Source organism: Denticeps clupeoides, chromosome 17 (genome assembly GCF_900700375.1).
Source record: "Denticeps clupeoides chromosome 17, fDenClu1.1, whole genome shotgun sequence".
Classification (NCBI taxonomy): domain Eukaryota; kingdom Metazoa; phylum Chordata; class Actinopteri; order Clupeiformes; family Denticipitidae; genus Denticeps; species Denticeps clupeoides.
The window spans coordinates 13,006,268-13,022,673 of record NC_041723.1 but is presented as its reverse complement, the minus strand read 5'-3'; the positions used below and the strand labels follow the sequence as shown (position 1 = coordinate 13,022,673).

The following is a 16,406-nucleotide window of genomic DNA, read 5'->3' as shown; positions in this document are numbered from 1 at the left end:
GTTCAATGCAAAAGAGTAGTAAGGGATTTGTAAGTACTTGAGAAATATACCACGTTCTTGGCCGGCATTAACCACTGCAGTGTCCTCAAGCTTCATCTGACCCACTTTTCAGGTAATGGTTGCTTTGCACGTGCCGCAGAGGGAATAAGGTTATTTTTACTCATGCTAGACTGTCTGGGTGCTGTGCAGAGTAAATATACATGTCCTGTCGTGTAGACTCCTTGTAGACTCTAATCCCTGCTTAGTGTCTGCTGGCCTTCTCTGACTGACTGACTGACTGACCACAACCAGGAGGTCTGTGCTACTGCATGTCAGAAGAGGGTTGACTGTAGTCGTTCCAACTTCTTAAATGCCCAGCTCCGAGGTTCTTTACAGTGTAGCATGGTCTAAACCAAAAAGTATGTTTTTGGTTCAGCATTTTTACTCCGTTCCCTCATGGCTCCACCCATGGATTTTAAGTCTAAAAGGAGAAGGTTGCACAGACCTGGGAGTCATTATGAAGAAGCAGTTGGGGCAAGTATTGTAAAAAAAAAGTTCAAAAAGCATTCACCAGTGCAACTGAGAGCAGAAGAACAGAACACAATATCAGACGGTGCCACAACCAGCCCCCAGCCAATCCAATCACAAGTAAAACCACAGCTCGCCACGCGAATCCACAGACTGACCCTTGAGTCCTGAGAACACCATACAAGTTTGAGCTTTAGGCATCTTAAAAGACATCTTGACACAAAACACACTCACACACACACATACTGTAGTATTCAGTGGGGCAGTGGTGGCCTAGCGGTTAAGGAAGCGGCCCCGTAATCAGAAGGTTGTCGGTTCGAATCCCGATCTGCCAAGGTGCCACTGAGGTGCCACTGAGCAAAGCACCGTCCCCACACACTGCTCCCCGGGCGCCTGTCATGGCTGTCCACTGCTCACTCAGGGTGATGGGTTAAATGCAGAGGACAAATTTCACTGTGTTCACCGTGTGCTGTGCTGCTGTGTATCACATGTGACAATCACTTCACTTTTTTTTTTTTTTTTTTTAGTCTTACAACGATCTTTTCTACTTTCGTCCTTGATTCAGATAATGTACACAATGTTTGACAAAATGTTGAATTTCAATCCTCCTCATTTTTTTTTTTTTAATTTTAGATGCATGTGAATTGTCAAGAGTGGCACTGGTTCATGGGGACGTTTTGTAAGAAGATTGGTGCATGTCAGAACCAGACTGATTGACCTCTACATAGTACTGCCTCTTTAGCGCTAACTTTGCCCCAGATTTCCAGGTTATGCCTTTCCTCTGTTAAAAATTAAGCCACAAACTGAATTTTAAAATGTTCACCCATGTCATTTTATGACCTCTTTTCCAGTTTTGAAAACTTTTCCATGTTAGTATTGGTGTGGAGATTAAATACCTGCAGCCTCATTAATCTTTTTCATGTATTTAAAATAAATCTGTCAGTATAATTGCCTGTGGATGTTCATTGGGGAAGGACACAACAAATAAATAAATCACCACTACTCAGATGAGAATTTAAATGTGAAGTGACAGAAGACTGACAGAAAAATACATTGAGAACGAGAGGTGACAAGAATAAAAATCCAAAAACAATTTTTACTGTTTCCTCCAACAGACAGATTACATTCCTCTAATCTTCAAGGGCCATGAAGGGTTTTGATAAAAATGTAATGACAATGTAATGACTGACTTGGCTCATATAAATATATTACATAACATTCTGTTAGATGTATAATGTGATGTGTTCTAAAAAAAAAAGTGGCAAAGGAAATTGATATAAATTGAAATCAGCAATCAGCAGCATGACTGAAAACGCAGGACACACCTCCCTCTAGTGTCCACATAAGTAATCCCTCAGCTCAGCCCTGCACCCATTTACCCTGCACCCACTGAGTTCAGTGGGTGCAGCTCAAGGCTATGCATTCAAGGCCAATTCCTCTGCAGGAAAAATAGAATTCCAATAAAACATAAAACCTTGCATTCACGAATGAAACACAATAGAATGTATTGTGAGTGTTGTCTATGGGCCAAGGATAAGACTGAACATCCCCTGAACATACCCATTTGGTGCCCTGGGCAAACACCCCCTCCTTATTCGAATTGTCTGTTCCACCTTACATACCGCAGGCTTCAATATTTTATATTGAAATGTCCATATTCATCATAAATCTATGTGCACATGAGAAAAGTCCATTTTACAGTGAAAAATGTTTTGGATGGTATTAGTTGATATTTTAAGACCTTTTACACTTTTACACAACAAGTACATTTTCAGTGGCCCAGAAACTGTAGTTTTTTGGTAAAAGAATGCCATTCATCAATCCAATGCACAGTTCCCATGTGAAATTCTCAGTGAAAATAGTGTTGGGCCAGACAGGTAATGCTTGATACCATTTCAGGATGTTGATTGGGCACAGAGATCATCACCATATACAGATTTAAAAGTTTGTTATTTCTGAATTAACAGATTTCATGGCAGTAAGCCTCTCTGAAGATCAAATACTCTTTCGATTCCAAAGTTTACACAGGTAGCAGCTAATTCCTTGCTAGACAATAGAGCGAGGGCAGGAGAAGCATGACCACTCTTTGATTTAGGATTAAGCCCTGCAAGAACCAGTAAAAGCTCATGAGAGGGCTTCAATGCCATTTATTACATCTTAAAAATAAATCACAAGTCTAGATTCAAGTCTAGCTTAAAATAGGTATGATGTGGCCCAATGTCTGGTTTGAGTGGAAAGCCAACATGTCTCAATTCAGATCTGCTTTGTGAATGGTTTGTCTCTGACTGTTACACTACAGAAAAATATGAAAATATTAAAAAAATATATGAACAAGTTTACACATTGCATGCATAGGTTTATAAAATATGCACAGTATTTTTTTAAAGTGAAAGTTAAGTGATTGTCATTGTGATACACTGCACCACAGCACACGGTGACAAAAAAAAGTGCTTTTAACCATCACCCTTGGTGAGCAGTGGGCGGCCATGACAGGCGCCCGGGGAGCAGTGTGTGGGGACGGCGCTTTGCTCAGTGGCACCTCAGTGGCAGCTTGGCGGATGGGGATTCAAACCGGTAACCTTCTGATTACGGGGTCGCCTCCTTAACCACTAGGGCACCACTGCCCCAGTATAAATGTTTTACAAAAAAAGTGTGTTTGGTGTTCAGAGTTCAGCAGAATGAAAGCCTGGTGGAAGAAAGGGTCAGGCAGTCTGCTGGTTCTCCTTCGCATGAGTTTAGAGCTTTGATTCTTTGATGAATTTACATGTTTTCCTTGGACCCAGAGTCTGGAAATCTGTGTGAGAATAGAATAGAATAGAATGCATTTTATTGTCCCTATACACATATACACACTAAGATTAAAAGCAGCTCCTTCAGTGAAGACATACATTTGCAAAACAGTGTGGAAAATACAGATAAACCTAATACAAGTAATTACAAGTGAAGTGAGACACATTTAGATAAGGCAAGGTGATCCTTTATTACAATTAATAAATTTGCATTGCCATGGACAGTAGAAGAGCAGGAGAAATAAAGAAATAAAAGAAAAGGAAAGAAACGGTCAGAACCAATATATTAAACCCTGAAGAATGTAATTTAAAGTTCTTTATTGTAGAGTACATGTTGTTCTTTATACTTTTTTTTAAATCACGTGTCTGCGCACAATGCTTCATTTAGAGGCATCAATCAATCAATCAATCAAACAATCAATCAATCAGTCGAGTGGGCAATTAAGCATGTCCGCGGTGCCAACTGCAGATGAGAGATGGCACGCACGTCCTGATCAGATCGGACCAAACGTCGCCTGGCGGGGAAAAACATCTTCTCCGGGTACCTGGAAGCGCCTCTCCTCCCGCTCGGCTCCACGTAGTGCGCCTGCGCCACCGCTACTCGGCCGCAGCAGCACCGTCCGTGGCGGCTGCTGGCGTGCTGTTTGCTGCAGTGGGTCTTTTTTTTTTTATTTTTGCGGTTCTTTTTTGTTTTGTCTTGTCGTCCCCTCCCCTGGTTCCGCGCCCCTCTTCCCGCAGCGCCGTCGAGATGCGTCGCGGAGGAGCGGCGTGAGGAGGCGTCTCCGGCGGTGATTATGTGCGCCCGGAGAACTGCTCTTCTCGCCAGGTCTCCGACGAGGCCTACACGCCGAAGCTGAACGCGGCTGCACCCCCGCCCGCCCGCCCGCCCGCCCGCCTGCCTCCCCTGCAGAACATCACCGTGATGGCAGATGATCAACAGCACCAACAACCCGGTCAGCAGCAGCAGCAGCAGAACCCGAGCTCGGCGCCGGGCGCCCTTCCAGCCGTGGGACCCGGACTCCAGGGGCCCGAGGCCAGCGCGCTGCAGTACAACAAGATCAAGAACTCGATCTGGTGAGCGGCGTAAACACGCCACTAGCCTAGCGTAGCCGCCGCCGCCGCCGACACGTCGCCCGCCGGCCGGCCAGAACCCGCGGGCCGGGCCGAGCCGAGCCGAGCTCCGTTAGCCGGACGCTAGCGCTGTTTTTAGCCAGCTAGCAGCGTGCCGCGGCTGCGACGGTAACCCGGGCGGCCGACAAGGTCAGTCCAGGTGCCGCCCGGCGTCTGGAAGACGGCGTTCCGACCCCCGCTACGCCCGGCTGGCTAACGTTAGCCCCGCCAGGCGCCGACATTACACGGACTCGGTCCGGGTTGAGCGAGTGGCGTCGGGCGAGGTGGAAATGTTTGTAGCCTAGTTTTTCATTTTTTTTTATTCAAACCACAGAATATGTTATAAATGTCTATTCAGTGTGTGACTGTGCTACAGCATTGACAGATTGTGTTTGCATGTTTGTATTTCCAGCAAATCCGTACAATCAAAAGTGGAGAGCATCCTGGTGAGTAGTTACTCTGTGTAGTTACTGCGTAGTTAATGCGTAGTTACTCTGTGTAGTTACTCTGTGAGATGCACGCTTGCTGAATTGGCCTGTGGACTGTGTTCCATACACCTACATCGAATGCAATGAGCCAACAATGCCTCTCGAGTCCACCTCCATCGTTGGTGCTGACTCAATAATCTGATATCACTGACGCCTGTTATTTGTGTGCCATCATCTCCCTAAATTGGATGTAGATTACTGGTTTTCAGTGTTTTATGGATTTTAATAAAAAGCGTAAGTAGTAAAATCAAATGCCTGCTTATGATAATTATTAATAGTCATTTCAGACATTACAATAGAAATTAGTGACACACACATATAAGACACCAAAATGTTTTTTGTTTTAAATTACGATGTGCAGTTTCATCCATTTTATAATAGTTTAATTTTAGATTTAATTCATCAAAGCTTCTGGGTACTGGGATTTTTTTATGTATTATTTTCAAAATTGAATATTTACACACACTATCATATAATGACTGTGTTATGTGTGAAAATCACCTATTTTATATTTTTAAAAATGTAATAATTGGAGAAAATGGCAGTATGCTTTATATATTTATATTATTTAATATGATTTTATTTTGTGGTTTGTGGTGCTAAAACATTAAGAATCAAGTGCATATGTATATATATTTGTATGTTTTTGTTATATATATTGTGTGTGTACAATTAAATGTATTTCTAGCTAATCAATGTGGCTAATTTATACTATTATTAGTTAATTTGTCATTGTTCTGAGTCAGTCATTGTTGTACTGCCAGTGTACAGATGCTTGTCATGCCCTGTCATGACAGGAAGTTTTTCCATGTGGGACAGGGACAACACTAAATATTCCCGTGAACGAAGTGGCTTGTTCCCATGGTGGGATAATCCCATTCATTAAAATGTATGATCTCACTACAAGGGAAGAGAAATTGGTAACCCACTATAGCTGTCTCATGCCCGAGTGCATTGTGATTTGTCACATCGTTCCCAGTATCAAATTAGGTTTTTTTTTTTTTTTGGACATGACAGACACTGTACGTTAAACAGAGGCTTTTAATTTTTTTTTTATTTACTGCTCATTGGCTGACAAGTCTCACCCCATTCACGAGCAGTGGTTTCCCCTAGCAACAAAGAGGCAAATAGAATAGGAAGAGGTGAGATGAATTCATTCTTGGAATACAATTGAAACAGAGGTGGGGCGGAGCCCGTGCTGAAAAGATGTGTTGCTAGAGTGTGAGCATTGACATGCATGGTTACTGTCAGGGTTTACATGGCAACTGGTTAAAAGCACTGCAAGACTTCAGGCTTGATGTGCCCGGTCACATGCAGAAGAAGCTCCCATCCTGTCTAGGCGGCAAGGGAATTGGTTTTAAAACATGCTTCTTTCATGTTTTTAACACATGAGTCTGATTGCGTTTAGTTTATTTATCTCTGCAGTAAATTACTGAAAATGCCGTCAGCCCTTTGAGATTATAACAGATTTGACATAGGGCAAATTAAACTGTTTATTATTAGTTTTTTACAATTAATTCAATCCTGCAGTAAAAAGCCCAAACCTTTTTGAATTATAGTTCTATTAAAAATATTTTGTGTAATTATTAAATTTTCTTTTGCTCCTAATGATTTAATTTCTTGGTTTTCACAGCAAGATGTTGAGAAGTTTACAGACATTGAAAAACTCTACCTCTACCTTAAGTTGCCTTCTGGTCCCAGCAGTGGCAATGACAAAAGGTACTTGAATGACCACACATCTACCTGGTGACCACCCCTTGTTGCATATTGTCCTGTTTTAACATAACATTATGCACGGTTGATTTTTTTTTGTGAGTGTTCATGGTTTTAGCTTTGAAACCACAGCTGTAATGCTTTTTCTCTCATGTTTCACCTTTCCATAGCCCCACGCTCATTTATGAATAGCAGTGAAATGTCATCATTGTAATGTTTCATTGTAATCAAAAGTCCCACTTTGGGACTGATATTTCTTGTGGCATTAGATGATCCACACAAAATATTTTCATATTTTAACCCAATGTGATTCCTTTAGGCTGCATTTACACAGAATCTTTACTGCAAAGTGTTTCTCAATTACATTCTCCTTGTGATTTATTGATTGTCTGAATATATTGATTATGTAAACACTCATAAGTAAATGAAATACTATCATACCAGTTTGATTCTGCAATATCTAGCTTCATGTCTTCATGTCTGTTATTTGTTTCTCCATATCTATTCATCACCTCAACCCCCAATACTCAACATGATGTCCAATAGAACTGAAAATCAGAGGGGGTCTGCCAGTCCTGCATCATGGTACTAAAGCTTCTCTTTTCAAGGAACAAATCATTTTAGATGAACAGTATTACAAAGGCCAACAAAAAGGAACTTTAAAATACCCTAGAATAAATTACATTGCAACCTTGTGGTTTTTCTCCATAGTGATCAGAATTCTATGTCGTCCAGCCGGACCCAGCAAATGTATGCGTTCAACTGGATCCGAAATCACTTAGAGGAACATCCAGAGACTTCTCTCCCAAAGCAAGAGGTGTACGATGAATACAAGTGAGTTAATAGAATTGCTGTTGTATTACATTGTCCTTGTTTTATTGTCATTATTTAGCACATTACAATGTTGTTGTTTTGTTCCCACATCTTCCAGGAGCTATTGTGACAATCTTGGCTACCATCCCCTGAGTGCAGCTGATTTTGGGAAAATCATGAAAAACGTTTTTCCCAACATGAAAGCACGTCGTCTCGGCATGAGGGGCAAATCCAAATATCCTTTCATACTCATCCTGAATAAAAAATATTCAAACATACAGTGCATCCACATCCACATTTTGTTATGTTACAGCCTTATTCAGAAATGGATTAAATGCATTTTCCCTCAGAATTCTACACACAACACCCCATAATAACAATGTGAAAAAGTTTACTTGAGGTTTTGGCAAATTTAAAAAACATTATTTTAAAAAAGAATTATTTTACCAGTGTAATTGATACTGGGTAAATTTAGTTAAAAATCTATTTCACAATATGTGCACAAGGAATGATCATTTCATATCTGCCCTAATATCAGGAGAATAAAAGCACTTAACTACTTCTTACATACTGCTACAGTGGACTTAGGAAGAAAGCCTTTGTGCATATGCCATCGCTGCCAAACCTGGACTTACACAAAGCAAGTGATGGGGTAAGAATATGTTCATTTATCCTGAAATTTTTTATTTTTCAGCTGTGGTGTATCCAGAAAATTTGGATTTGCTGTGGGGAATAGGAACAAGGAACACAGTAACATCAGTTAACAAATATTGTTCTTACTTATAGACAATAATTATGTGCAGAAGCAAACATTTCATAATGTTTACTATGTAAAAAAATAGCTATTTGTGCCAATAGGTGATTTATTGGCAACATTTATTCAATTTGTAAAATACTTATTTTCATACTGCGGTTCCTTCATGCAAAAATCTTTATATCCATCAGTGTGAGCTTCTGGAGCCAACAGGTCAGTCTCCTAGTGCAGAAGATGAAATGCGCTCTGCAGCCTGTGGTCTGGTGTGTGAATGGGCTCAGAAAGTTCTCAGCCGTCAGTTCGACAGTGTGGAGGAACTTGCCCGCTTCCTGTTGAACAGCCACTACATCGGTACCAAGTCTATGGCCGCCCTCACCGTTATGACTGGAACTCCAACGGGTACAGAATAAATGCATCATAAATGTGGCCTTTATTTGTAGCAATCAATAGAATGTAACACACACGATTGGTTTGATACATGGATGGATTTGTTTTTAAAACAGGAATGAAGACACCAACACAGGCTTCAGCGTTTGTCCCAACTGGTGAAGCGAACTCATTCCAGCCCCAAGTTAAGACTCTCACTTCCCCTTCAATCGACGCCAAGCAGCAGCTGCAGCGTAAGATACAAAAAAAGCAACAGGAACAAAAGCTGCACTCTCCCCTGCCCAGTGATGCTCAAACCCGGAGGGCTGATGCTGGCACCCCTGGGCCTGGAACTAGTCTCACTGCTAGTCCTGCTCTGCTTTCCCCCCAGCCCACCATTGGCATTGTGGTGGCAGCTGTGCCCAGTCCAATTACAGTAATTAAAATTTTTTATCTATGCAATGATTTCATGGTGACATTGGTAACCTATTAAATAAAAAGCAAATATTGCTCTGGTGTATTAATAATAATAATAACATATATTTTATTAATCTGCTTCCCTCATACAGGTGCAGAGGAACCGCCAGCTCATGACCTCGCCCAGCCCTGTTGGAACAGCAGAAGGCAAAGTGGTTCCTGTCAACTTTCAAGTCGTGACCCAGCCTGTCAAACAGTCACCTAAAACACCTCAGAATGTTCCTGCAAGTCCTGACCGGCTGGCACGTCATCGGTATGCCCAAATCCTGCCCAAACCTTCTGCCACAAGTGCGATCACCCTTCGCTCACCCCCAACCCTTCTTATCACTAACAGCCCTATTAAAACCGTTATGCCCACTCCCCATGTCAGCTCAGTTAATGTAGTCAAAATGACTGCCATTTCCCTGGCGCCCAACAGCAGCACCAGCAGTGGGAACAGCAGTGTGCCCACACCACTACGGCCAGCCTCAGCTGGGGTCAGTAGCACAGCCTCACAAGAGGAGCAGAACCAAACCCAGCAGGCTCAGAATGGCCGAGCAGCCACGCCGCTTCAGTCTCCTGGTACTGGGAGGCTTGGTCGTCCAACCACTACCCCCACTCCTACTGTGGCCTCAACCAGCGAGATTAAAGTGGTGTCTGACGCCACAAGTGACTGCAACACTGCTGCTGATAAGCAGAGCACTGTTCAGGAACTCAGCGCTGCGCTGAAGAACGAAAGAGCCACTAAACACAGGACTTCCAGTGAACCCGCCCTACCTGCCAAAGGCTCCCCTGGACCTGATCGAGTAACCAGGACCAAAACAGATTCCGCTACTTCTCCCATTACCAACGTTGGAGTGCTGACCCTTGGGAGCAATAACAACGGCAAGGAATGTCATGATGGCACTCTGTATCTGACGGTCACTAATCAAAACTTTAGCGCTGGTTTGTCATCAAACGGCTTGCTTTCATCAGGCAGTGCTTTCCAGAAAGATCCTGGTCCTGATTCCAAGAGTCCTAGGAAGCGCTCTGCCTCTGTGCTTGAGTCGCATGTGATTCCTGTGAAAAGGGTATTTATTTCCCAGCAATCTTTAGACATTATTGACAATCCAAAACCAGGATTTGGAACCGCAGGAAAGCTCCAAAGGCCTGGCACCCCAGCCAGACCGGAGAGTGCTCCATGCAAAGTGACGTTGAAACACTCCATATCCGTGCCAACTCAAATCCTGGCTCTTTCTGACACTCCTATTGGGAACACAAGTTCCTCCCTCACTGTTGACAAATCACAGAGTTTGTTGCAAAGTGAAAGCGGAGGTGGTGCAGGTACTGTTAGTGCCAGCAATCCCATTCCAGTTGGAGATGCCATCTCTGACCAGTCCTTATTACAACATATATCCAATAACCCCCAGATTTTATCTGCTATGTCACAAGATAGCAGTGTAGCAGATGAACTGAAGACGGCCTTGTGGGATGAAGAACATCTTCAGAAACAGGAGTTCCCTTCACAGATACCAGCAGACCACAAGCTGATCACCACCTCCCAGCTTCCATTAATAGCTCAAGTACCTGAGGCCTCTGGTCAGATTGCCCTCCAACAAGATATTGTCGATTTCACTGGAGCCCAAGGCAGTATGGACTACTTCCCATTCAATGATGATGACATGACTCAGGACAGCATTGTGGAGGAGCTTGTGCAGATGGAAGAGCAGATGAAGCTGAACAGCAGCTTGCAGCCTTATTTGGTAGACATAGCCCTTCAAGGGCAGACCGCAGTGTCCCAAGGTGCCATGCAAAGTTCCTCTTTCTACCACTCTGCGCATAGTAGCACAACCCCAGTGCACACCCCTACCCCAACACCTACCCCTACACCAACTCCGACGCCAACTCCGACATCTGAAATGCTGCCAGGGGGCCATGGCTTGACTAGAGAAAGTCCATGCTCCCGAATGGCGCCCATAACGCCAGTGGATGGAATCATGGGAGGTGGCCGGCATACCCCTATTAGCACTCCTCTCTCCAACTGCAGCAGCAGCATCCCACCAAGCCCTGTGGAGTGCCGCAATCCCTTCGCTTTTACACCTATTAACTCTAGCATGACTGGCTATCATGATGCCAGTGTGGTCTCTAGCAGCCCAGTTAAACCTATGCAGAGACCCATGGCAACCCATCCAGACAAAGCCAAGCTGGAGTGGATCAATAACCGCTATAACAGCACGGGAAGCTCCCCTTCGATCCCTAGCAACAATGCCATCAGTACCCTACCAAGCTACCAAGACCTGGTGGAGGACCATTTCCGTAAGCCGCATGCTTTTGCCATCCCTGGGCAGGCTTATCAGTCTCAGACGAGGCACCAGGATGGACATTTGGCCCGCTTGACAGCCGTCTCCCCTGTGCAGCCGCAGGTAGCCAACTCGCCCGTTGCCAGTAAACAAGAGAGCTTTGCAGTACCTGCCCCACTAGACAACAAGACTGTTGGGTCCAGCGGTGCCACGTTCCGATGTCGTAGCGTCAGCCCTGCCGTTCGTCAGCGCAACCTAAGTGGGACCAGTGGCCAGCCTGGTACCAGCACCAGGTCTGTTGTTTCCCCCTTCAACTTGACTTTGACCTCTGAGGTGCTCAGCATACTTTCAAGCAGTCAGTCATTAGTGAGCGCTAATAGCATGGCCCAGAGGAGTCAGTCTGTACCACTGAACGTCATGATGGAGTCAGAAATGCTGCCCCTTTGTCACCAAGGACAGCAGAGCAACACTGCAAAGATTACCAATGTGCTCCTGAGCAAGATGGACGCAGATGGAGATGATGCAGTGAGGGGCCTTGGTGTAAATAATCTACCGTCCAACTACACGGCCCGCTTGAATCTCACCCAGATGCTGGAGACTACCGCCAGTTTTTCTGCCGCCGCCAGCCACCAGTCCCAGCAGCTACCAGTTTCGAGCCCAGTTGCTTATGACTTCCAGAAGCCCTGTTACCTCGTGAGTCCCAGAAGTGAACAGACAAATTTCTCTACTGGTGATGGACAAGCACAACCAGGATCCGGTGGACAGCCACAGGATCAGCAGCTGGAGTTACAGGATCCGCAGATGCACGATGAGCAGCACCTACAAAACGACCCCGAGCTTGGCGAGCAGCAGATGCTGTCACAAAGCAGCCAGCAGCAGGACGAACAGCAGCAGGAGCAGCTGGATTTCAACAACACTGTTAAAGACCTCTTGGGGGAGGATGGCCTGAACCCAAGTTCTCAGCTTGTTGGCCAAGTGGCATCGGAGCTCAATGCAGTCGCTTCAGACTTCTCCAGTGACATCCGACTGACTTCTGACCTTTCTGGTAGCATAAATGACCTGAACACTCTAGACGCAAACCTGCTCTTTGACCCTGGCCAGCAGCAGGATCAGTATGAAGACGCAACATTGGAAGAACTGAAGAATGATCCGATTTTCCAGCAGATATGCAGTGACACTGTGAACTCTGCTGGCTTTGACTGGCTGGAGAACAAAGACCAGCCGACAGTGGAGATGCTTGGTTAGTATTGTCCATGGTTTTTTTTTTGTTTTTCCCTTTTTCTACTTTTTATTTATAATTTATTTTTCTTGTTCTGTGAAATATCTCTGTTTTTGTATAGTTTTTTTTTTTATCTGTGCAGCAAAAACCTGGACACTTCTTGAGAAGTTCCAACCTGACCTGATCTCTTTACAGGCTCACATTTTCCCTTCATTTGTACGTTTTTACTATATTGTCAGCACGTCCTGACTTCTTCCCATGTCACTGAACTCAAGCAGTTTGTCACAGACTTGCGTTAATATGGTTCTGTGGTCGCCGTTCGAGACCGCACCGCTTGGGTTAACCAATCTGCTAAACGAGACTCATCCACCCGAACTGACAAATTCCATGGATTTTAGTTTCATTGGGTTTCACTGTGGACTTGAAAATGCAATACACATCGCAGTCCTGACAAAGCTCTCTGGATTAGCTAAAGAAAAGTCTGGAGTAAGATTTATCTGAACTATGCCTTTAAGAATAGTTTGGGATAACAGTGGACCGCAAACCCAAAAGGTGAAACCAGTTTTCGAAGTGTGTGCCTGGCATACATAGATGTTGAAAGTAAAAAGGTGCTATTAGGTGCTGAAATAATTTTCATCTGCCAGAATCAACGACGAACCCACAAATGTCTTTAGCTGAAAAGACCTTTTGACTGGCCATAATACTTGTACTGTTAAATAAAAGATAGTCAGGAGGAGTGGGATTTTTACTCTTACTTCTGTCTTGTGAATTATGTAAACTATTACAAAAGGGAAGGGTACTGGGATGCCTTATTTCCAAAGTCAAAGGCCTTATACCATCTGTAGGAAGGCTTTAATATAAAGTTGCTACATTCTCGAACAGTTTCCACACACAGAAGCTTGACTTTTTCTCGACCTCTTCAGATTCAGTGTCATCCTCATTAACAGTGTGCATGCATAGAGACAGAATATCCTGCTATTTGCATTGCAATATCCTGTGAATAGTATTATTTCTACTGGAAGTCATATCAGGAGGGATTTTATTGAGGCTTGAGGAGGAGTGCAGTCAATTCTCTTCCAAATATGGTATGGTGACGGCTAAATAAGTAGTTGACAGATTTGGAGAAAAAAAGATAAATCAAACCCATAGTCGGTGTCCTGTAAATTTCAGCCTTACATCCATACCAAAGAGAAGCTGTTGAAGAACAGTGAGATTGTTGAGGATATTCCGTTTGATCACCCATGTCGAACTTCAACCGGTGAAAAGCCGAGCAGAGAATTGTTCTTGTACAGTTTGTAAGTGGACAAACATAGTTGTTATATAGGCAACAGTTGATGGCAGAGCATGTTGAGGAGAAATAATAATTAAAAGAAAAAAAAAACTTCATTACTTACTGAATTCATGACAGGATGTGCTTGTTAAATTTTTTAATTGTGTAGTCGGGAAGCCATGTTCTCATTTGTAAGAGGAAAAAAAGGCAAAAAGGAAAAAAATAAACCATAAGTCCATTATATGAAGACACTGTATTGAGGTTATGATTTAGGTAGGTCAGATTGCCCTTAAAAAAAATTAATAAACAAAATAATTGTATTGATCATTTTTGGTCTATAGCCAGCACGATATGCTGTACGTTATGTTTCTGGCTTCATGTATTGTGCAAGTAATGCTGTCTGTTTGGTCTCTAGCTTGCTGATATCATTTTACTTACTAGAGTTTATTGGTCTCTGCATTAGCAGAATTGATGTGTATACTTTGAGAGGAAAAATAGCATGGTTTATTGAAAAAAAAATATTATAATGGTATACATTTCTGTGACATAGCCTAGATTTACTGTGCAAAGAACCCTGCAGCAGACACTGGAAATGTCAAAGGCTCATGTTTCAGCAAACGTTTCAGCAAATTTATTGCACTAATTTTTTTTTTTTTAAATACTCCATGGCTTTGCCACATCCTTAATGACGTTACAATTGATGCCCACAAAAAAAATATTTTTATGATGAATTTAAAGGCGGTAATTAACATAAATGTGTTTGAAAATGACAATGTACAATTGTCTTGTGTAGCAATGTGCACTAATCTCAGTGAGATACACTATTTGCTCATTCTCATACATGAGAATATGAAAGACTTAAAGAGAAATTTTAAGATGAAGAGACAACTGAAAAAGTACATGCTCCACCATGTTAATAAATGATTGTATGTGCGCATGTTTGTTGAAATGACTGTCGTACTTAAAATTCATTGTGACCACTTCCTTGCTGAAATGAGGGCTGGTTCTGTTGGCCAGGAAAGAAAAACATTGCTACTTGGAGGAAATGTTATTTGGCATTTTAAGATGTTTACTAAGTTAATATTGTTCCGTGTATGTCATTCATGAATGTGTTCTGTTGGTTTTTACATTCATTTTTTTATAGTAAAATGCCTTTGTGAAGAAACCTGTACATACTTTTTTGTTTGTCATTTAATAAGGCACTGTTTTTTGTTGTTTGTTTTATATATATATCTCTCTATATATAAATATATTAAATATATATATAGTGTGAGAGATGAAGGAAAACTTGGCTCCTCCTTTTGATGTGCAGGAACCTGTTCAGTAAAGTTCCTGTTTTAACCTTCTTGCCCATGTTTAACCAGTAGATCCAAATCTCCTGCTGTGCTGTTGTCTGGTGTAACTGCTTAATGTACAGTAGCTTGTTAATATTGCAGAAGCATTTCAGCAATGTTTTTTTCTCTGTTGAAAGTACTCACAGGTGAGATTTTTTTAAGTGGTTTTAAAAGCCAATAAACATTTTTTAAAGAAAATTGTTCTCCCCCCTCGTTTGTGTCCAAAAGGTATCCATTATTTTTGGGTATGTGTAGGATCCTATGCCTCCCTCTGCTGGTTATAATGTTAAGTCAGGACGGATATCAATATCTGATGTCTGCTGGCCGATTATATCAGAACACAAGAAGGGAACATTGAGTCCTCTATAACACAATGGAAGACCCATCCAGGGTATTAAACAAATTTGTTCATTCATTTTTTATTCTTTCTGTTCTCTCACTTGGACTGGAAAATGAGGAGTCCCATTTTAAATGTTGGAGGTCAGTGGGGAGGGGCCTTTGCCACGGCTGTGTTTCTTTCCCATGGTCCAGCTAATGTTCATCACATGCTAATGACTTCTCCCTATTGATCCTGGCCATGCTGCTGGTCATCTGGCCATGTGTGGCTTCCCTCTGATCGCCTCTTTCTCTGGATTTATACATATGGTATTATTTAATGCATTTCTGAATACACGCTTGTGGATTAGATATTAGTTTGTTAGTTTGCCGTAGCATTTTGATTTACCAATGGATCCCCAGGACTTATTATGCTGGCTGTTGGCTTGAACCCCCAGCAGATTTGGGGGGTTGGGAAGGATTTAATCAATGTGTGTTTCTAATCAATATATAATATATCTGGACACTTGGATGTTCATTAGTGTATTCAAATGCAACCATTAAAACGTAGACCTTAGCTAACATTCATTATGTTTCCAGAATGGCATCCTCAAGCACATCACATGAGTCAGTATTTTATGAGAGTTATATTTTTATTACGCTCGTCTCCGGAAATATTGGACAACTGTATTTAGGAGAGATTTGTGGACGTGCACTTTCATGTTCAAGTTCAACGTTCAGCCAGCATCATCACCATGGCCTAATATTGTGGGGGATTTAGCTCTTTAAAGCCACGCGTGCACTGCAAGCTTTATTTGTTTGTTGACATCTGTGGACCAAACGGCAAGGGGAGCGAGAAGCCGGGGTTTTACGGAGACATGGCTCCACAGACCCAGCAGATGCTCCTCTATTGTCCTTCTCTACGCCAGCACACGGATCAATATTGCCTTTTATTGGGCGGGTTGATGGCTGCTGTCAATATCACCAGAAATC

At 42.7% G+C, this 16,406-nt stretch overlaps 1 protein-coding gene across 1 annotated transcript; it reads left to right on the top strand.

Moving 5' to 3' along the window:
• Positions 1-3,897: 3,897 nt before the first annotated feature.
• rfx7b (regulatory factor X7b) lies at positions 3,898-15,296 on the top strand. The gene is made up of 10 exons (XM_028958306.1): positions 3,898-4,370; positions 4,819-4,852; positions 6,528-6,613; positions 7,154-7,192; positions 7,319-7,441; positions 7,539-7,655; positions 7,988-8,072; positions 8,366-8,573; positions 8,678-8,976; positions 9,110-15,296. The coding sequence occupies exons 1-10, from the start codon at positions 4,219-4,221 to the stop codon at positions 12,518-12,520; spliced, it is 4,554 nt and encodes a 1,517-aa protein (XP_028814139.1). The 5' UTR covers positions 3,898-4,218; the 3' UTR covers positions 12,521-15,296.
• Positions 15,297-16,406: the final 1,110 nt, after the last annotated feature.